Source organism: Pseudonaja textilis, chromosome Z (genome assembly GCF_049901715.1).
Source record: "Pseudonaja textilis isolate UNSWEBS1 chromosome Z, rPseTex1.2, whole genome shotgun sequence".
NCBI lineage: Eukaryota > Metazoa > Chordata > Lepidosauria > Squamata > Elapidae > Pseudonaja > Pseudonaja textilis.
The window spans coordinates 2,558,647-2,581,502 of record NC_142008.1 but is presented as its reverse complement, the minus strand read 5'-3'; the positions used below and the strand labels follow the sequence as shown (position 1 = coordinate 2,581,502).

Below are 22,856 nucleotides of genomic sequence, written 5' to 3'. Positions count from 1 at the left end.
ACCGATCAAGACCCAAAGGGCTGGCATATATATGTGTTATTGTCTGCATGTCACCACAATCGTAAAGAGCAGATAGCCCCATTTGTGCAGAATGTTTCTGGTCTTGTATTACCTGTGCGCAGTCTAGAAGTAGTCCTCAAGTTACAACCATTTGCTTAGCACCAAAGTTAATCGAAGTTACAACAGCACTGAAAGGAGTAATGAATGTCCGGTTTGTGCACTGATGACTGTTGCAGCATCCATACCAAATCTGGGTGCTTGGCAACAGGCAAATATTTACAACGGTTGCAGCACTCCAGGGTCACATGATCACCATTTATGATCTTCCTAGCTGGCTTCCAACAAGCAAAATCAATGGGAGAAGCCGGATTCTCTTAATGACTACTTGATTTACTTAACAGCCTCATTGGTTCATTTAGCAACCATGACAAAAAAGGTGTGACTCACTTCACAACTGCCAAGCTTAGCAATGAAAATCCTGCTACCAATTGTGGCTGTAAGCTGACAACTTCCTGTATAATCCTCAGCAAATTCATACATTGGAGAAAATGATTCCAAGAAAGCAAACGCAATTACATATAAAGGAGGAAGTCATTAAATGAAATATAGCCACTCCCAAGGAAAAGTATTAAGAAGATAGAAGTGTGAGACCCTGGGTGCTCTCTGGGTTTGGTTATTTTCTTGCAAATATTTTATGATCCAACTAGGTAATATCATCAGTGGCAGAAGGGAGAGGGGTTACAGAGAGGAGGGGGGAGGGGGAGGAGGAGGAGGAGGAGGAGGACTGTGACATCCTTGATACTGTCTTATGTTTTCTTTCAGTCATTTCATGACCCAGCCAGAGAACATCATCAGTGATATAAACAGAATACACCTCACTTCTTTCTAACAATGATGATGTTACCTAGTTGGGTCATGAAATATCTACAAGAAACCAACCAAGCTCAGAGATCAACTAGGGTCCCACAGTCCTCCTCCTCCTTCCATTCTGCAATCCTCCCTTCCCTTCTATCCCTGATGACAATACCTAGTTGGGTCATGAGATGTCTGCAACAAAGCCACCAAGGACCCCATGGTTCATCACCAAGGTACAAATACTCTCTTCTGTTGAAGACAGATGTCACTGGAACTCATCCAGCTTTTCTTACCTTTGACCTTCACTGTGGCAGTGGTCTGCTGGTCTCCTGAATCACACGTATAATCGCCACCGTCCTGAATTTCCAGATCATAAATGAGAAGCTCAGCAAAGTTCCCTTCTTGTCTGATCTCATACTTCTCACCCGACTGAAGCTTCACGTTTCCTTTTCTCCACACCACAGGTGACATCGGCTTGGACAACTCACAACACAATGACACAGTGTTTCCTACTTCAACCTCCTTGTTCTGCAGACCTCTCTTGAACAATACTGGCAGAGCTGAAAGAGCAAACAGATACCAAAAGAGACTTGTTAAGTAAATCCCATCGATCAGAATACAGAATAACAGAGTGGGAAGGCAATTTAAAGGTCTTCTAGTCTGACTCGCTCTTCAAGCAGGTAACCCAAATCATTTTAGACAAATAACTGCCCAATCTCTTCTTTGAAACCTCCATTAATGAAGCACCCACGACTTCTGGAGTCAAGCTGTTCCACTGATTAATTGTTTTAATTGTCAGGAAATTCCTCCTTAGTTCTAGGTTGCTTCTCTCCTTGATTAGTTTCTGTCCATTACTTCTTGTCCTGCCCTCAGGTGCTTTGGAGAATAGAATCAAAAAATAACAGAGTCGGAAGGTACCTTGGAGGTCATATAGTCCAGCCCCCTGCTCAGGCAGGAGACCCTATACCATTTCAGGCAAGTGATTGTCCAATTTCTTCTTGAAAACCTCCAGTGATGGAGCACCTCCAATTCTTCCTAAATACATATACTACTATATGGGTAGTCCTCAACTTACAACCACTCATTTTGTGAATGTGTGAAGTTACAACAGCACTGCAAAAGTGACTTACAACCGGTCCTCGTGTTGATGACCATTTCGATAGTCCTCAACATGACTAAAATTGGAGCTAGAATTTATGTTGCTAAGCAAGGTGGTTGTTAAGTAAGTCAGGGCCAATTTTATGACCTTTTTACCATGGTTGTAAAGCAAATAACTGCAGTTGTTAACTGAAGCGAATCCAGCTTCTGCCATTGACTTTACTTGTCGGAAGCCACAAGTGGAGATTACATGACTCTGGGACAGTGGGACACTGCTACTGTCAGTTGCCAAGTGTTTGAATTTTGATCACATGACCCTGGGGATGCTGCAGCAGTCATAAGTGTGAAAAATGGTCCTAAATCACATTTTTTCCCAGCTTTATTGCAACTTCAAACGATTGCTAAATGAATGGTTGTTGTTCAAGAAATACCTGTATAGTTTAGATATACATGAACACGCTGAAAAGATATCATCAAGCAATATGGTACCTTAAACCCTCAAACATTAAACAAAATGGTAAAACAGTAAACCATAGTAAGATCTCTGAAGGTCAAATGGATGGATGAAGAGAGAGGAACTGGATCTAGAATAAGTGGAGGCAAGAGATGAGATGAAGAGATGGAATGAAGTGAAAGTGAGAAGAATTAACTGGTGGAATGGCTTGTCCGGGAGGTGGACTCCTGCATTGGGCAGGACTCCTACCTTGGCGGAGGGTTAGACTAGAAGACCTCCAAGTTCTCTTTCAGCCCTATGATTCTATTACTTATCTCAATAGTTCTCCAATAGCTACACTCACCTTTAACTTTTAGCTTGGCGGTGGTTTTCTTGTCAGCTGCACTGCACATATATTGTCCCGCGTCTTCTGGAACCACGTCATGGATGATTAAAATGTAGGCATTGCCTTCTGTCTTGACTTCAAACTTCTGGCTGGGCTGTATCAGGGACGATCCCTTTCTCCACTCTACTGGGATGCCAGGTTTGGAAAGCTCACAGCGGAAAGTTGCCATGCCGTTTTCGGCTACTTCTGCATTCTCCAGCTTTTTTAGGAGGATTATTGGTGCAGCTACAGAGAGGGAAAAAAGACTTCTGTTGAGCATATAGACCATCAAAGTCATCTTCAATGTACAGGCAGTCCTCATCTTGCAACAGTTCATTTAGTGACCGTTCAAAGTTACAATGGCCCTACAAAAAGTTACTTATGACCATTTTGCACACTTATGACCACTGCAGCATCCCTTAAGGTCACACGATCAAAATTCAGATGCTTGGCAACTGCCTTGTATTTATGATTAAGAGCTTTATAGCTCCCATTGCCTTAAGAAAGTTCAAAACATTCTCAAAGATCCATTTCATCCTGGGCACCCCTTTTATGAACCACTACAATCTGGTAGACAATACAGGATAATAAAAACAAGTTAAATAGGCTGAAAAACAGCTTCTATCCCAGGGCAGTATCTCTACTGAATTCTACTGTATAGTGCAATATTAATGCAATATCAGGGGTTTTTAATTCAATGTGTAAAATGTGAAGGATGGATGTTTGTGTTTACTTTCATAGTCATAATGTACACTGAAGATGGTATTTAATTTTGTTGTATGAGGTGCAATGACAATAAAGTAAACTATGATGGTTGCACTCTCTCAGGGTCATGTGATCTTCTTTTGTAGCCTTCTGACAAGCAGAGTCAATTGGGAAGCCTGATTCACTTAACGAATGTGTTACTAACTGAACAACTGCAGTGATTCACTTAACTGTGCTAAGAAAGGTCATAAAATGGGGCAAATCTCACTTAATAAATGTCTTACTTAAAAACAGAAATTTTGGGGTCAATTGTGGTGCTAAGCTGAAGACTGTGCCTGTACACTGTAAGGATTGTAATAGCTACTGTGTAGGATAACCAAGCAGAAGATCATAGAGAGCATCTATGAGCACCAAAAGGCCATCAGAAGACACAATAAAAACACCTTTATTGGACACAGTAATTGGAAAAATGTCAGCCTCCTAGAACAAGCCAGTACTGCTAGAGACTTCTTGCAAGCCTGGCACTCAGACAAATGGGCCATCAACAAGCACATTGAAATGAAGAATATTTACACACCATTCAAAAGCAAGGATTAAAAATATAAAAGATCACACCTCATTGCCAAAATCAAGGAAAATCAAAAATCAATCACACAAATGGGCAAAGATTAACTAGCAACTCAGACAAACAAGCTAACAGTAAGCAATAGTCTAATCCAGAGGTCGCTAACTGGTGGTCTGTGGACCACTGGTGGTCCACGGTGTTCAGTGCACCTGTGTCTGCAACAGGGGTGATATTGGCGGAAGATGGACTGATGCGTACGGGGAGAGAGGGTCGTGTGGGGGAGATCACGGCATCAGAGCCCTTCCTAGGTATTCCCTGGCCTGTGAGGGGAGGGCACAATCTCGCTGCCCCTCTGGCAGTCCCCAAGCCTCCTCCCACCACGCTTCTCTTCCTCCTCGCCTGAAGCACTCATACGCACAGCGGGAAGGAGGCTTGGCAGGTGCCAGAGGGGCAGTGAGCGCTTTGCGGCTCCTGAGGGGAAGGGTCGAGCCTCCCCCTTGCAATATCTTCACCTGAGGGCATCGCTGGCAGCGGCTTCCTGCAGCTCAGGAGGACTGTGCTCTTCCCGCTGCTTCTTGGCCGCCTCAATGCGCGCGAAGGCGGGAGGCAGCATCCATGACACAGGTTTGCTAGGGAGACTGCAGGATTGCCTCACCTCCCCACCAGCCATCTGGTCTTCAGCATGTGGCTCGTGGGCCTCCGGACACCAGATTCCCACCACCCAGCACCAGTTCAGAGGTTCCTTTCCCCCAACTCCCACCCCTGGGGAAAGGGAGTGGGGGGAAGAGGGAGAGAGACAAGACCTACACAGAGAGAGAGAAAGAGAGAGAGAGAAAGAGAGAGAGAGAAAGAGAGAGGGAGGGAGAAAGGGAAAAACAGAGGAGAGAGGGAGAGAGAGACAAGACACAGAGAGAGAGAAGGAGGGAGGGAGAAAGGGAGAGAGCGAGGAAAAGAGAGAGACAAGTCATAAAGAGAGAGAGAAAGAGGGAGAAAGAGAGACGGGGGAAAGAGAGAGACAAAACAGAGAGAGAAAGAGGGAGAAAGGCAGAGGGGGGAGAGGGAAAGAGAGAGAGAGAGAGAGACAAGACAGAGAGAAAGAGAGGGGAAAGAGAGAGAGAGAGAGAAGACACACACGGAGAGAAAGCGGGAGAAAGGGAGAAAGAGAAATAGAGAGGGAGGGAGAAAAAGAGAGAGGGAGATATGAGAGAACCCGGTGTTTTGTTTTCTGTGGGAAACGGGTCCAAATGACTGAGTATTTAAGGTTGCAAAAACAGGCAGCCAAGCCTGAAGGACCCCATCCTGTCATTGGGAGTCCAGGCGCTTCAGTGAGTGGCATGCTGGATTCATATTAGTGGTCCGCAGAATTTAAAATTATGAATTTGGTGGTCCCTGAGGTCCAAAAGGCTGAAGACCCCCGGTCTAATCAAGGAATCAGCAAGAACATTCCCACCAATACTATCAGGGCAAGCCACTTGCATATAGAATAGAAAAGAATAGAATAACTGTTGGGAGTGACCTTGGAGATCTTCTAGTCCAACCACCTGCTCAGGCAGGAAACACCATGTCATTTCAGACAAATTGTTATCCATTTTCTTCTTAAAAACTTCCAGTGTTGGAGCATTCACAACTTCTGGAGGCAAGTTGTTCCGCTGATTAATTGTTCAAACTATCAGGAAATTCCTCCTTAAATTCCAGGTTGCTTCTCTCCTTGGTTAGTTTCCATCCGTCGCTTCTTGTCCCCTCCTCAGGTGCTTTGGAGGATAGCTTGACTCCCTCTTCTTTGGGGCAGCCCCTCAGATACTGGAAGACTGCTATCATGTCGCCCCTAGTCCTTTTCATTAAACTAGACCTACCCAATTCCTACCACTGTTCATCGCATGTTTTATCCTCCCACTCTCTTCTAGAACTGATGGTGGTACCTAATAGGATTATAAAACATCTACAAGAAAACAACAAAGCTCAGAGGGCACCAAGGACTCCCCAGTTGTCCTCGTCATCCTCCTCATCTTCCCACGGATGGATGTCCCTGTGGAAGATCAAATTCCATCTGAACAGTTGACTAACTTACCTTGTACCAATAACTGAGCCTGTGTTGAATTCTGACCAACTTGGAAACTGACAGTGCTGGAGTCTTCAAGGGTGACTTTTCGGAGAACGAGGGTGTGAATTTTGCCTTCCACGCTAATTTGGTTCATTTCATTGGATTGCAGAGGCACACCTGCCAAACTCCATTGCGGGTTTTTGGCCTTCTCATGAGAAACCACACAGCGAAACACGGCATCCTCTCCTTCGTGAACAGTGAGGTCTTTCAATTTTTCTTCTATGGTGGCCGGTATTTCTACAATTGAAAGATATAACCTTTTATTTCATTTGTTTCTCTGTGAATTTACATTCCACTAATCCTACTGTTACATCCCAGTGTTTGTTTGCTTTTGCAGACATTTCATGACCTAATTAAATAACATCATCAGTGCTGCAAGAGAGTGGTGATTATGGAGAGGAGGAAGAGGAGAAAGAGGGTGTGATCCTTGATGCTTTTTGAGCTTAATGGTTTTCTTGCAGACATTTCATGACCCAACCAGTTAACCTCATCAATATTACAAGGGAGTGGTGATTGCAGAGAGAAGGAGGAGGGAGAAGGGGAGGAGCGGGAGGGGGGGGAGACAGGACCATTGGTCCTTAGGGCTTTTTGAATTTTGTTGTCTTCTTGCAGATGCTTCACGATTCAACTTGGTAACATCATCCCATCTGCAAGAAAAAATCTGCAAAAAAACAACGAGGCTCAGAGAGCATCAAGAACTCACAGATGTCTTCCTCCTCCTCCTCTATAAACCTCACTCCCTTCTAGCACTAATGATGTTCCCTAGTTGGGTCTTGTAATATCTGCAAGAAAATGACCAAGTTCAGAGATCATAAATGACCTCTGTGATCATATAAAGAGCAACTGCGTTCTCTTTGCTGATGATGTAAAGCTATTCAACACCACAGACAATACTGCGACCCTTCAAAAAGACCTTGACTATGTATCAGAATGGTCAAATGGCAACTTCAAATCTCAACAAATAAATGCTCTGTCTTACATATTGGCCAAAAAAAATCAGAAAATAAAATACAAGCTGAATAGTCAAGACCTTGTTGATGATCCAAGCTCTGTCAAGGACCTTGGAATACTTATCTCCATTGATCTAAGTGCTAGAGCCCACTGTAACTACATAGCCAAAAAGGCATTAAGAGTTGTTAACCTAATCCTATGTAGCTTTTTCTCTGGTAATATCACACTACTAACTAGAGCATACAAAACATTTGCTAGACCAATACTCGAATACAGCTCATCAGTCTGGAACCCACATTACGTATCTGATATTAGCACAGTTGAGAAAGTCCAGAAATATTTCACAAGAAGAGTTCTCCGCTCCTCTACTCATTGCAGAATACCTTATGCCACCAGACTTGAAATTCTAGAGCTAGAAAACCTAGAACTGCGCCGCCTTCGGTCCGATCTAAGCAGGGGTGGGATTTTACAGTTTGCACCTATTTGCTAGAACCGGTTGTTAACATTGTAAGCAGTTTGGAGAACCGGTTGTTAGAAGAAATTACTGGCCTAATCCTGTAAAGAAGGCAGGAAGGAAACATTCTGGTGTTGCTTACAGAAACTGCCTCTCCGTTAACCCTTTTTACACTCTTGGCAGGACTGGACTTCTTGTCTCTGGAACTTCTCTGGAGTTTTTTTCCCTCCTTTGCTGGTACTTTGCTTGTGTGGAGGGACCATGCAAACTTACAATGGCACTGAAAAAAGTGCCTTATGACCATTTTTCACACTTACAACTGTTGCAGCATCCCCACAGTCATGAGAGGTCAGGCGAGGAGATGCGTGCCTCGATGTGAGTGATGTTGAGTTGGCTACACCCAGCCAATAACATAACCACCAAGCCATGTCCACCCAGTCAGGTGACCACCAAGCCACACACACCAACTAAGCCACAGTCATAGAACCAGTTGTTAAAAATTTGAATCCCACCCCTGGATCTAAGTACAGTATATAAAATCATATATTGCAATGTCCTACCTGTCAATGAATACTTCAGCTTCAACCATAACAATACAAGAGCACACAATAGATACAAACTCAAGGTTAACCGCACCAAACTTGATTGTAGGAAATACGACTTCAGCAACAGAGGGGTCAATGTCTGGAATACTCTACCTGACTCTGTGGTTTCTTCCCCAAACCCCACAAACTTTAACCTTAGACTGTCTACTAGTGACCTCACTCCTTTCCTAAGAGGTCTGTAGGCGGTGTGCATAAGCGCACCAACGTGCCTACTGTCCCTGTCCTATTGATTCTTTTTATTTTTCTTATATGTACCCATTTCATGTATTCATAACTATGTATATACTTATACCTGTTATCTTATAATTGCTCGTCAAAGTAAATAAATAAATACATACATACATACATAAATATATATACATACATTTATCAAAGACCCTACAAATAAATATATAAAATAAAGTAGCTATTTTGAATACTTCATGTATGGGTCCGGTCATTCGTGTCTGATCTCAGGTGAGCAAAATTGACTCCCCCTGACCTTTGACAAGCACAGATGCAGTGGTCTGTTGATCCTCGGTTTGACAGGTATAGTGGCCTGCATCCTCCACTTGTGCATCATGGATCAGCAGCTCCACATAAGATGCCTTTTGTCTCATCTCATACTTGTGACTTGGCTGCAGTTGGGCAGAGCCTTTCATCCACTGGACAGGCACATCAGGTTTTGTGAGCGCAGTGGCCAGGGTGATCGTTGCGCCTTCCTTGACCTCCTGGTTTTCCAGCTGGACTTGAAAAAGCGCTGGACGGGCTGAGAGAGCTACCCCGGGGAAAGAAGAGAGAGGGGTGAGCTTTTGTCATAGATGTGATGCGTGTTATAGGCTTCTTATGCAAGGTGAGGAGTGGGAGGAAGAACAGGAGGAGGAAAACTATCTTGGAAAATAAGAAAAAGGAGAGCCAGGTGGCCTGTTGGTCAAGGCACCAGGCTAGAAACGGAGGTGGTGAATTCTAGACATGAAAGCCAACTAGGTAAGCACCAAGAGATGGTGAGTTCTAGTCCCACATTAGGCCTGAAGGTCAGCTGAATGACTTTCAACCAATTACTGGGGGAGAGTGAGTTCTAGTTCTGCCTTAGGCACAAAAGCCAGCTGGGTGACTGGACAAGCACCCAGAGATGTGAGTTCTAGTGTGGCATTAGGCATGAAAGCCAGCTGGGTGACATTTAGCCAATCACCGGGTGACAGTGAATCCTAGTCCTATCTTGGGCAAGAATGCTGGCTGGGTGACTTTGGGCCAATCACAAGGAGACAGTAAATTCTAGCCCCAACCTAGGCAAGAATGCTGGCTGAATGACTTTGGGCCAGTCACAAGGAAATTGTAAGTTCTAGTCAATGCCTTAAAATATGTGTCGCCTGGAATAAGTCACTCTCCCTCAACCAGAACTACCTCACAGCGGTGATTATTGTGTGGGAAATTGGGGGAATTGGAGGAGGACAGTATGTTGAATATGTTTGCTGCCTTGAGCTATTTGTAAATAGCCTAAGGTAAGACTAGAATTCCCACTGTCCTGGCGTTTGGCCTGATGTCACCCAGCCAGCTTTCATGCCTAATGCGGAACTAGAAGTCACACTCTCCCAGTTTCTAGCTTGCTGCCTTAACAAAACTGGCTGTTTATGATAAAGGATGCTAATAAGACATCATGTCCATGCAGCACATCCTCTACCTCTTTTGCACACATGTATGACCTTGTGTACATGTCATTTTTAGAAAGAATACAGCTTGAAGCAAAGAATATGGCTCAACCGCATAGTGTTGTTTTCATTGTTCTGAAGACAGCATCCATATCTCACAGATACCCATGAGTTGAACAACGTCCCAGGGGTCACACAATCCCCTTTTCTGACTTTCTGACAAGAGAAGTCAGTGGGGAAGCCAGATTCACTTAACAGTTGTAACTTAATAATGGCAGTGATTCATTTAACAACTGGGGCAGGAAAGGTTATAAAGTGGGACAAAATTCACTTAAGAACCATCTTGCTTAGCAATGGATATTTTGAGCTTAATCACCATTTGCAAATTTCCTAGTTGTCTTTCAACATGCAAAATGGGAAACACAGATTCACTTAATGACCAACCACATCACTTGCTAAACTGCAGTAACTTGCTTGATAACATCATAAAATCAGGCATGAATCACTTAACAACAAAAATGCTGGACCCAATTGTGGTTGTAATTCAAGGGCTACCTTTAGGAGCAGCTGTGTATTTTAGAATGAAAGCTCATTAACACAGACACCTATAAGGATTAAAACTACAGATAGTTCTCAACTTACAACCATCATTGTGCTAAAAATTCATGTTACTAATTGGGACATTTGTTAGGTGAACTTTGTCACCTTTTACAAACTTTCTTGCCATGGTGGTTAAGTGAATCTCTGCAGTTGTTAAGTTGGTAACATGGTTGTTAAGCAGATCCAGTTTCCCCATTGATTTTGTTTGTCAGAAGGTCGCAAAAGGGGATCACATGACCCCTGAGACACAGCGACCGTCATAAATATGAGTCAGTTGCCAACCACCTGAATTTTGATAAAAAGACTATGGAGATGGCTGTAACGATCAATTTTTTAAATGTTAATTGTAACTTCAAACAGTCAGTAAATGAACTGTTGTAAGTTTAAGACTACCTGTATACTGAGTTTTGATTAATCAGTCATTTACCTTCCACTGATAATGTGGCCATGCTTCTCCCATGTCCAATGTCGCAAATATATTTTCCAGAATCTCTTCGAGTTACACCATAAATCTTTAAAATATGGGTCGTTCCATGCTGACTGATCTCGTACTTGGCGCTCGGAGCGATGACTTCCGAGCCTTTTTTCCAGATAGCAGAGACGTTGAGCATAGAGACTTCGCATTTGAGGAAAGCGGTGCTGCCTTCTTGCAATTCTAAGTTGCTCAGCTCTTGCTGGAAGTCAGGATGCGGGGCTGGAATGGAAAGTGAATAAAACATTTACAAGAACTGGCAAATAAAACAAAAAAAAGAGAGAGAAAATAAACCAGAGTTCACTTGCAAACTTCTCATGTAAATAGGATTTAAACTGAAATCCTATTTTGGAAGCGAGGTGATTTTAGGTATGTGTAAATTTCAAAAAATAACTTGAGGTCAGAGTTACACAGACTGACAAGCACATACATGCACAGAGAACTTTATCTGTCTAGAATTCAGTTATAGACAGACAGACAGACACACACACACACATACACACATATATGAATTTGCATAGCTTTTTAAACAGTTTTAATAGTTTTTATATTTATCTTTTTACAGCTTGTGAGCCATCCAGAATCACTTCATCAGGGCAATGGGAAGCATATAAATTTACTAAATAAAATAAAATATAATATAGGTGGAATAGATATGTGAGCATAGTTCATCTGTTGATAGAATACAGAATAACAGAGTTGGAAGGTACCTTGGAGGTCTTCTAGTCCAACCCCTTGGTCAAGATACAGATAATGAGTTGGAAGGGACCTTGTAGGTCATCTAGTTCAACCACCCGCCCAAGCGGAAGACCCTATACCACTTCTGACAAATGGGAGTCCAATCTCTTCTTGAAAGTCTCAAGTGATGGCGCTCCCACAACTTCCGAGGGCAACTTCTGTTCCATGGGTTGATTGTTCTCACTATCAGAAAGTTTCTCCTTATTTCCAGGTTAAATCTCTCCCTGTTCAGTTTCCATCCATTATTCCTTGTCTGCCCATCAGGTGGTTTTAGAAAATAGCTTGACCCCTTCCTCCTCTCTGTGGCAGCCCCTCAAATATTGGAAGACCACTATCATGTCTCCCCTGGTCCTTCTCTTTAGTAGACTAGCCAAGCCCAGTTCCTGCAACTGTTCGTTGTATGTTTTAGCCTCCAGTCCCCTAATCATCCTGGTTGCTCTTCTCAGCACTTTTTCTAGAGTCTCAACATCTTTTTTATAGTGTGGTGACCAAAACTGGATGCAGTACTCTAGGTGTGGTCTTACTAAGGCTTTATAGAGTGGTATTAGTACTTCCCTTGATCTTGACTGCATCCCTCTGTTAGTACAACTTAGGATTGCATTAGCTTTTTTGGCTGCTGCTGCATACTGCTGGCTCATATTTAACTGGTTGTCCACAAGACTGCAAGATCCCTCTCACAGTTCCTGCTATTGAGTCTGGTTTCACCCAGTCTATATGTGTCCTTTTGGTTTTTCTTGCCTAACTGTAGGACTTTACTTTTCTCTGCATTGAATTTCATTTTATTAGATATGGTCCAGTGTTCTAGTTTGTCAAGTTCCCTCTGGATCTTGAGCCTGTCTTTTTGGGTGTTAGCTATTCCTGCCAGCTTAGCGTCATCTGCAAATTTGGTAAGTTCCCCTTCTATTCCCTCACCTAAGTCATTAATGAAGATATTATGATATTATATGAAGACTCTATACCATTCTGAACAAATGGCTACCCAATCTGTTCTTGAAAACCTTAAGTGATGGAGCATCCAACACTTCTGAAGGGAAGCTCTTCCACTGACGAATTGTTCGTACTGTCATTTTCTTTAACCTGTTTTCCTGACATCATCCCCTTCCGCGTAACCCATCAACACAACTGAGATGCTTAACCATATCTGATCACAATTCTTTTGATAGAACTTGTCATACCGTCCACTCTGAGCCTCGCTGTGGAGGTATACGGTCCCACCCGGAAGGTGACTATGCCAGAATCCTGCTGGGTGACGTTGCGGAGTGTCAACTTGTGCACCCGTCCTCTCTCGACTGAGATCTCATTCATCTGATTGTTTTGAAGCGACAAATCTTGCAGTTTCCACTCCACATCTTTTGCGTTGTCATGGGAGACTTCGCACTCAAAGGTGACTTCTTCCTCTTCCAAGACCTCTGCACTTTTCAGTCCCTTGATGATGGTGATGTCCACTTCTACAAAGGCCACAAGATCCATCAGTGACAGTGACAACATAGACCATAAACCACCACCTATATCTCATCCCAAGTGGAATTCAGCTGTGGGTTTGGTCTCAGTTAACTACAGGCATTCTTCGAGTTACAACCAGAATTGGGACAATAATTTTCATTGCTAATAAGCAAGAAGGTTTTTAAGTGAGTCTTGCCCAATCAAATGATCTTTTTGACTACAGCTGTTCAGTGAATCATTGCAGTTTTAAAGTGAATCACACTGTTATTAAATGAATCCAGCTTTCCACCACTGCTTGTCGAAGGAGGCTGAGAAGATTTAAATGGTGATCCCATGACCTTGGGAAGCTGCAACCATCATAATAGCACTTAGACTTATATACAGCCCCCTCCATAATAAATTCATGCCAGATGCCAGCGCCTAACTTTTGATCACCTGACTGTGGGAAATGGTGCAATGGTCATAAGTGTGAGGACTAGTCACAAGTCTCTTTTTTCAGTACCATTGTAACTTCGAATGGTCACAAAATGAATGGTTGTAAGTTGAGGATTATCTGTATCTTACCAGGATGTATTCTGTACTTCACGCAAGAAACAAAAATGTTGCATCATTTAGTGACCATTCAAAGTTACAATGGAACTGAAAAAAAGTGACATGACCATTTTTCATGCTTACGACCATTGCTGCATCCCCATGGTCACATGATCCAAATTCAGATATTTGGCAACTGACTCATATTTATGACGTGTCCTGGGCTCACATGATCCCTTTTTGTGATCTTCTGACAAGCAAAATCAATAGGGAAGCCACATTCACTTAACAACTCTGTGATGAGCTTAACAACTGCAGCAATTCATTTAACAAATGTCTCAAGAAAAGCCATGAAATGGGAAACTCAAAACTCACTTAACAAATTCCTCACTTAGCAATAGAAAACTTGGGGTCGATTTTGGTTGTAAGTCGAGGACTACCTGTATTAAAGCTGCAGAGGTCAACTTGAAGTAAAAACCAAAACCAAAGGACTACTTGATTGAAATGGTGCTTCGGGTTTTACCTGTCATGTCAAAAGACATTGACCATCCTCCACAAAGCAAACCCCATCCAAGGAAGCAAATATCAAAGAAGTCTCATAAATCAGATTTCATGCTAGGAAAAACGGGATACAGAATCCTGCAAACTGAAGAAGTAAAACACCAGGCTTGTTTTATGAGAGCCAGTTTGCTCTAGTAATGAAGGCATCAGGCTAGAAACTGGGAGACTGGGAGTTCTAGTCCATACTTAGGCATGAAAACCAGCTGGGTGAGTTTGGCGCAATCATCAGGAGACAGGGAGTTCTAGATCTGCTTTAGCCATGAAAAAGCCATGTCTAAGTAACTTTGGGGCAATCACCAGGAGACAGGGAGTTCTAGACCTGCCTTAGCCATGAAAACTGTCTAAGTAACTTTGTGCAATCACCAGGAGATAGGGAGTTCTAGACCTGCTTTAGCCATGAAAACTGTCTAAGTAACTTTGGGGCAATCACCAGGAGACAGGGAGTTGTAGTCTGCTTAAAAAAACAACAACAACGTACCTTGCACAGATAACGTGGCAGACGTGGTTTGGTCTCCAATGCTACATGAATATTCACCGCTGTCTTGGAGTTGCAAGTTATGAATGAGTAACTCATGGATGCCCCCATCCTGTTGGATGTCATATTTGGGGCTAGCGTGGATTCTTACACCATCTTTGTGCCATTCCACGGGGGCTTTAGTGACTGTGATCTCACAGTGTAATCTGGCTGTGCTTCCCTCTTCTGCTTTCTCATCCTTCAGACGTTGTGTGAATTCAGCTTTGAGGACTGTGGGGGTCAAAAGGAATGGGAGAAAGTAAAACATGTGACCTTACTGCTATGAAGCTCAGAGATTGTTAACTAAGCTTCCATCAAGCTCAGAGAGCACCAAGGGCTCCACATTCTTCCCCACAAAGCCAATCTCTTCTGGCACTGATGATGTTATATAGTTGAATAATGAAACATCGGCAATAAAACTTCCAAGCTCACAATAACCCTACAGTCTTCTTCTCCTTCTCCCTCTCCTTCTCCCTGCACCTTTCTCCTCCTCCTCCTCCTCCTCCTCTCCGCAAACCCCCCTCTCTTTTAGCACTGACCATGTTTCCTAGCTGGGTCATGAAACATCTGCAAGAAAACCGCCAAGATCAGAGAGCACCAAGGACCCCAGAATTCAACCCTGAGCTACAAATATGGTCTTCTATCGAGGCGACCAACTACCTTGAAGGTCTGTGTGAATCAGACCAAAGATTAATTGATTCATTTGTTCTATTCAGAAGACACTGATTCATTTCAGACATTGCAAGGTCTTTGATTAGCTGTGCCGCAAATGGCAGAAAACAGATTTTTTTAAAAAAAATAAATTTGATTTGACAGCTCACAACAGCTTTGCAATTCTACTTGGAAAAGTCAACTCAATTCAGAAATAAAATTCAGCTGAATATTTGCACAACGCTATTGTGAGGCTAATTGTGGAACCTTTAGAAGAGTTTATTTCCATTTAATTTCAGAGACATATCTGAGCAGAATTGCCCAGTTGATGCACAAAGAACAAAATTTAAATCCCTCTTTTTCTATATTGTCAATAACATCGCAGAGAGAAGCCAACTTCCGGTTTCAAACGTGGTACCTGTATTTATTTTTTAAAAACTTTAACTAAAGGTGATTAAAACCTAAAAGGTAGTATGAAGCAGAATCAAATTCCAATTGAAATGTGTCTTTTTGTGCTCATATGTCACAGAATCACACAAGTCTGATGGTCCATAGACAAATTTCATAACTAATAAAATTATTTTGAGCCTTCAGAACAACAAACAACATATTCAGAAGGTCTCTATGGCTATGATAGTAAGTGAAAGTTGTTAAAATATCAAAAATCAGACATAAATTTCCTTGAATTTGGGGTTTTGAGTTTGTAATCAATCGCAAGGGCCTATCAAGTCATAATTTTACCATATCCAAATATAGGTAGTCCTCAACTTATAATCACAATTGAGCCCAAAATTTCTATTGCTAACTGAGGCATTTTTTAAATGAATTTTGCCCCATTTTATGACCTTTCTTGACACATGAGTGAATCACTGCACTTATTGGGTTAGTAACATGGTTACAAAGTGAATCTGGCCTCTCCATTGATTTTATTCAGAAGGTCACAAAAGGCAACCATATAAATCTGCAATCGTCATAAATACATGTCAGTTGCCAACCATCTGAATTTTGATCATGTGACCAAGGGGATGCTGCAGCAGTTGTAAGCGTGAAAAATGGTAATAAGTGCCTTTTTTCAGCACCATTGTAACTTTGAACAGTGACTAAGTGAATGGCTGTAAGTCAAGGACTACCTGTAATGTCTTTTACTGCTGAAAGGGTCTCCAGAGAAAATTCCACAGATTGATTTGGAAATGTACAGTATATTATGCAATGCTGCATTCAAAAACATGCAGATTAAAAATTCAACTCTTCCTTCATCAAGCATCGTCCACTTAATTAAATGTTGAAAAGCTAAGGGAGAGAAGCAGACTTCCATTCAATTAAATCCATACTAAATCATTAAAATACAGGGACTCCTCAACGTCATTTAGTAACCGTCCAAAATTACAACAGCCCTGAAAAAAGTACCTTACAATCTGATCCTTGTCTTATGACCATTGCAGCATCCCTACAGTCACATGATCAAAATTTGTAGTCTTGGCAATTGGCATGGATTTACAACGGTTGCGGTGTCCCAGGCTCATGTGATCACCATTTGTGATCTGCATAGCTTCCCACAAGCAAAGTCAATAGGGGAAGCCAGATTCACTTAATGACCTCATGATTCGCTTATCTTCAATGATTCACTTAATGACTATGGTAAAACTATTCCTAAAATGGACAGAAATCACTTAACAACTGTCCTGCTTAGTGACAGACATTCTTGTCCCCATTCTTGTCCTACCTATAGGGTGCAAACCCTTTCAAAAAGAGAGCACCAGAAATCTTACAGTCTTCCTCCTCCTCTCTGCACACTCCCCTTCCTACTACGGTAGCACTGATAATGGTATCTAGTTGGGTCATGAAACGTCTGTAAGAAATCAACAAAGTTTAGAGAGTACTAAGGACCCCACAATTTACCCTCTCCACCTCCTCTTTCTCCTCCTCCTCCTCCTCCTCAAAATTGGGAAATTGGGAGTTCTAGTCTTGCATTAACCATGAAAGCTGGCTGGGTGACTTTGAGCCAACTTCCAAGTGATGGTGAGTTCCAGTTTGCTTTAAAAAACTCATACCTTGCACAGATAATGTGGCAGATGTGGTTTGGTCTCCAACAATGCACGAATACTTTCCGCTGTCTTGGGCTTCCAAGTTATGAATGAGTAAATCATGGATGCCACCATCTTGTCTGATGTCATATTTGGGACCAGCATGGATTTTTGCACCATCTTTGCGCCATTCTGCTGGGGCTTTAGGGACTGTCACCTCACAGTGAAATTTGACCGTACTGCCCTCATCCACTTTCTCATCCTTCAGGCGCTGTACAAATTCAGGCTTGAGAGCTGTGGGGTCAAAATGATGGCAGAAATGACAGATATATTTTTTTAATACAGTTCTTTCATTAAGTGGCAGTTCGCACCAACTTCTGAAAAATAAATGCTGGGAAAAGTTGGTTATATAGGACCGATGGATGTTTGTATGTCCCAGGAAGTACTGTTAGTGGGAAAATATTATACATTTCATAGACATTCCTGAAAGCAATGTGGCCCTTAGATGAGATAGATGAGATTCATATATAAGTCATAAAATAGGGTATAATACGGTGGGAAGGGAGTCCCTTCCAGTGGAATCCCTCCCTTCTAATCCAATCCGCTGGTCAAGCAGGAGTCCTATCCCATTCCAAACAAATGGCTGTCCAGTCTCTTCTATAAAACTTCTACTGATGAAACTGGGACGTATTTATGACAGCTGCAGAATCCCTATTTAACCTTCCTAGCCAGCTTCTGAAAAGCAAAGTCAACAGGGAAATCCAGATTCACTTAACAACCGCCTGATTCATTTAACAACTGCAATGAATTGCATCACAAAGATGACCAAAAAATCTTCTTAAGATTGGGCACAACTCACTTAACAACTCTCTTTCCCTCCCTCTCTCCTCCCTCCACTCTCTCTTTCTGTATTAACAAAATTACAGGGAGTCCTTGACTTACAAACATTCATTTAGCAACCATACAAATTTACAACAGCATTGAAAAAGTGACTCAAATCTGGTCCTTGCACTTATGACCATTACATCATACAGTATGATCAAAATTTGGGTGCGTGACAATAGGCATATATTTACGATGGTTGTGGTGTCCCTGGTTCGTGTGATCATCATTTGAGACCTTCCCAACAAGCTTCTGACAAGCAAAATCAATGGGATCAATGGGAGCAAAATCAATAGAGTCATTTAACAACTGCAATATTCACAGTAAAATGATTCTAAAAATGTGCGCAAATCAGTTAACAACTACCTTGTTTAGCAACAGAATGTTCCTGCTGTGTTGATTTACCTTATCATGTTCCTGTTTGCCTGACAAACTACTTTGCTATATTATACTATATACTATACTATATTGATCTAAAATGTATTTGCTTATATCAAACAACAAGTTCATGCCAGCCTCTCTGACTCTATTTGAACACCAGCTGTGCAATTCCCTGACAGAACCACTTTATAAAAAAGCACATACCTTGCACAGATAATGTGGCAGACGTGGTTTGGTCTCCAACAATGCACGAATACTCTCCGCTGTCTTGGGGTTCCAAGTTATGAATGAGCAAATCACGGATGCCACCATCTTGTCTGATGTCATATTTGGGACTAGCATGGATTTTTGCACCATCTTTGCGCCATTCTGCTGGGGCTTTAGGGACTGTCACCTCACAACGAAATCTGACTGTGGTGCCCTCATCCACTTTCTCATCCTTCAGTCGCTGCGTGAATTCAGGCTTCTGGACTGGAAGGTCAAAATGAACAGAAGTAAGTTTTTAAAAAAATACAATTCTTTCATTAAGTGTCAGTTCTCACCTATTTCTGAAAAATGGAATCTTGGGAAAAATTGGTTGTACAGGACCAATGGATATTTGATGTGTGGTGTGTGTGTGTACGTACACACACAAACACCCCCCCACACACATAATTCCTGGTTTCTAGGAGGACGAGGTACATATACTTACACAAACATACACATACACACAAACATCAAATATCCATTGACCAACCATATATATACCAATATATATATGAATTTCATCTCTTTCATCTTATCATCCCTGTCATATTTTATTTTTTTATATTTTTCTCTGATTACCTCCTCCTCCTAGAAACTGGGAGATTGGGAGTTCTAGTCCCACTTTAGCCATGGAAGCTGGCTGGGTGACTTTGGGCCAAGCACCAGGCGACTGAGAGGGTTTTAGTCTCAGTTTATCCATGAAAGCCAGCTAGGTAAATTTGAGCTACCTTCCAAGACACTGAGAGTTCTAGTCCACTTTACGCATAAAAACTGGTGGGTGACTTTAGGCCAATCACCAGGAGATTGTGAGTTCTAATCCAATTTAAAAAACACATACCTTGCACAGATAATGTGGCAGACGTGGTTTGGTCTCCAACAATGCACGAATACTCTCCGCTGTCTTGGGGTTCCAAGTTATGAATGAGCAAATCACGGACGCCACCATCTTGTCTGATGTCATATTTGGGACTAGCATGGATTTTTGCACCATCTTTGCGCCATTCTGCTGGGGCTTTAGGGACTGTCACCTCACAACGAAATCTGACTGTGGTGCCCTCATCCACTTTCTCATCCTTCAGTTGCTGCGTGAATTCAGGCTTCTGGACTGGAAGGTCAAAATGAACAGAAGTAAGTTTTTTAAAAAATACAGTTCTTTCATTAAGTGGTAGTTCTTACCAATTTCTGAAAAATGGAATCTTGGGAAAAATTGGTTGTACAGGACCGATGGATGTTTGATGTGTGGTGTGGTATGGTATGGTATGGTGTGGTGTGGTGGTGGTGTGTGTGTGTACATAATCTCCCAGTTTCTAGGAGAAGGAGGTACATATACATATACACACATACACATACACACACATCAAATATCCATTGTCCAACCATATATATATATGTTCTCTTCCATCTGTATCCACAGATGAAACTTCGAGTAATATAGTTCAAATACTTTGTGTAAACAAAACCGGAGTCAGGAGATTAATTGCTCTGTTATCACAGTCCTTTGACAATCCTCCTAGAATCTGTCCGGCAATTCTGTAAAGCTCACAACGCAGTAAATCAAACGCAAGTCTTTCCCAGGCAAGATTCACTTTGTTTTCCAGCAAATATCTCACAGTCATGCGCTCCCTTATATCCTCTAAGAAAGGACGTGTTAGTCTCATTAATTAATCCTTTGCTGGATGTCTCTTTTCTAATTGAGGTTGACGTCTCAATCTTCTCCTAGTTCTGGCATCCAGCCAGCATCCGGCAGTTTCATCACAGCTGGAATCCTCTGATACAATTTCCTGATTAACAGTTAACACCTGAGGTGCAATCAGGGAGGAAGTTCCAGAAAAGGAAGAGGTCTCTGAAACTTCTAATAAATCAGGTTCATCTCTCAGAGTCAACTCCTCATCCCCCAGACTCCTCTCAAGGTCGCTCAGCAATGTAGGCTCGAATCTCAATGCCAGATCTTCTTCCTCACTCGAGGCCACATCTGCTGACTGATCAGGTTCAAGTCTCAGAGTCACAACACTATCCCTCACTGCAGGGCCCTTCCCCCGAGTCTGACGAGCTGGATGCGGTTTCGACAGGAAGTGTTCATGGAACTTCCGGATAAGTTCCGCAGCACGAACCATGGAAGCATCCACCCAAGAGAAAACCTCCATGCCATCTGCGATCCTCCCGAGGAGGTACTGAAAGCGTCCTTTCAACCAGCGAGAATCCTGAACTCCGACAACTGTATCATCAGCGATGGTCTCATCGCTGGGTACCAATGGAGAAATCGCACCTTCGGGAGAACGGTTCACAATGGGGAGTCAGGAACCAGAAGGGAACAGTGGAAAACCGGATGAATATGCATGGAGCGCAGCAGGGTGAGTCGATACGCAACGGGATTGACGACCGCCTCAATAGGGAATGGACCAATGAAGCGGTGGTCCAACTTCTTAATCGGTGGTCCAACTTCTTAATCGGGCGATCGACCCGAAGGTGCTTTGTGGATAACCACACCTTGTCGCCCACAGCTAGCGGAGGCGTCGCCCAACGTGAATGATCTGCAAACCGTTTGTAGTCCTCCTTCGCCCATTCCAGTTGTTGCGCCACTAATCGGTGAACCGATTGCAACTCCTCGAGAAATTCTCACGTTTCTGGGACCAGGGAGTCCACAATTGACAACGGGAAAAAGCATGGATGGTAGCCCACATTCACATAAAACAGCGTTATGCGAGTAGATGTATGCTGCGAATTATTAAAGGCAAACTCCACCAAAGGGAGATAAGTCACCCAATCATTCTGCCGATGATTGACAAAACATCTCAGGGTGAGGATGCCAATCACTTTCTCAGTCTCTGGATGGTGCGCTGACGCCAAACACACCTGCACTTGTAAAACCGCCATGAGATTCTTCCAAAACCGAGCAGTAAACTGGACACCGCGATCCGAAACCACCCTGTCCGGCAGACCATGTAAATGAAAAACATGCTGCAGAAATAACTGGGCAGTAGTGCAAGCCGATGGCAACCTCTGACAAGGGATAAAATGAGCCATCTTAGTGAGCATGTCAACCACCACGAGTCCCGTCATATACCCTGATGACGAGGGTAAGTGCATCAGAAAGTCCATGGAGATCGCCCCCCATGGTCTACCCGGAGTCGGCAGTGGTTGAAGGAATCCAGGAGGCGCACCCGATGCAGTCTTCGCTTGTCGACACATAATACAAGAGGTGACATAAGAAAAAACATCATGTCGGACTCGCGGCCACCAAAAAGTCCGTGTGACGAGGTGAAGAGTTTTAAAGTAGCCAAAATGGCCAGCAGCAGGATTGTCGTGACATTGAGTCATGATGAGGGCTCTAAGCATCCTGGTGGGTACATACAATAGTCCTCGATGCCGTAGCAAGCCCTCCTCTAGAGTCCATGGGGAGTCAGGTCCAATTTCCCCCATCCTTTGCTGTGACCAAGCGTCTACGCGCTGCACTTCTCTTACTCGAGCCCTCAAATCCACCAGGTCCTGAATAACAGCCAAAGCTTCCGGTGGCAGAACCATACATGGAGGAAGAGGGTCTTTGGGACTATGGTATAATTGCGCTCAGAAGTTGTGAGCTCCAGCAAATATCTCACAGTCATGCGCTCCCTTATATCCTCTAAGAAAGGACGTGTTAGTCTCATTAATTAATCCTTTGCTGGATATCTCTTTTCTAATTGAGATTGACGTCTCAATCTTCTCCTAGTTCTGGCATCCAGCCAGCATCCGGCAGTTTCATCACAGCTGGAATCCTCTGATACAATTTCCTGATTAACAGTTAACACCTGAGGTGCAATCAGGGAGGAAGTTCCAGAAAAGGAAGAGGTCTCTGAAACTTCTAATAAATCAGGTTCACCTCTCAGATTCAACTCCTCGTCCCCCAGACTCCTCTCAAGGTCGCTCAGCAATGCAGGTATATATATATACATGGGAGAAAACCCGAACAACCAAAGATCTACGTATATGTGTATGTATGTATGTATGTATGTATGTATGTATGTATGTATATATGTATGTATGTATATATATATAT

The 22,856-nt window shown here is 42.8% G+C and overlaps 1 protein-coding gene across 1 annotated transcript in view; it reads right to left on the bottom strand.

Moving 5' to 3' along the window:
• The window catches only part of OBSCN (obscurin, cytoskeletal calmodulin and titin-interacting RhoGEF), a 230,805-nt gene that overhangs the window by 116,415 nt on the left and 91,534 nt on the right, over positions 1-22,856 (bottom strand). The window contains 10 exon segments of the mRNA XM_087917128.1: positions 1,149-1,415; positions 2,751-3,017; positions 6,110-6,379; positions 8,634-8,909; positions 10,808-11,074; positions 12,766-13,038; positions 14,604-14,870; positions 17,342-17,608; positions 18,782-19,048; positions 19,662-19,928. Of these exon segments, the coding sequence (XP_087773254.1) occupies positions 1,149-1,415; positions 2,751-3,017; positions 6,110-6,379; positions 8,634-8,909; positions 10,808-11,074; positions 12,766-13,038; positions 14,604-14,870; positions 17,342-17,608; positions 18,782-19,048; positions 19,662-19,928 (2,688 nt within the window).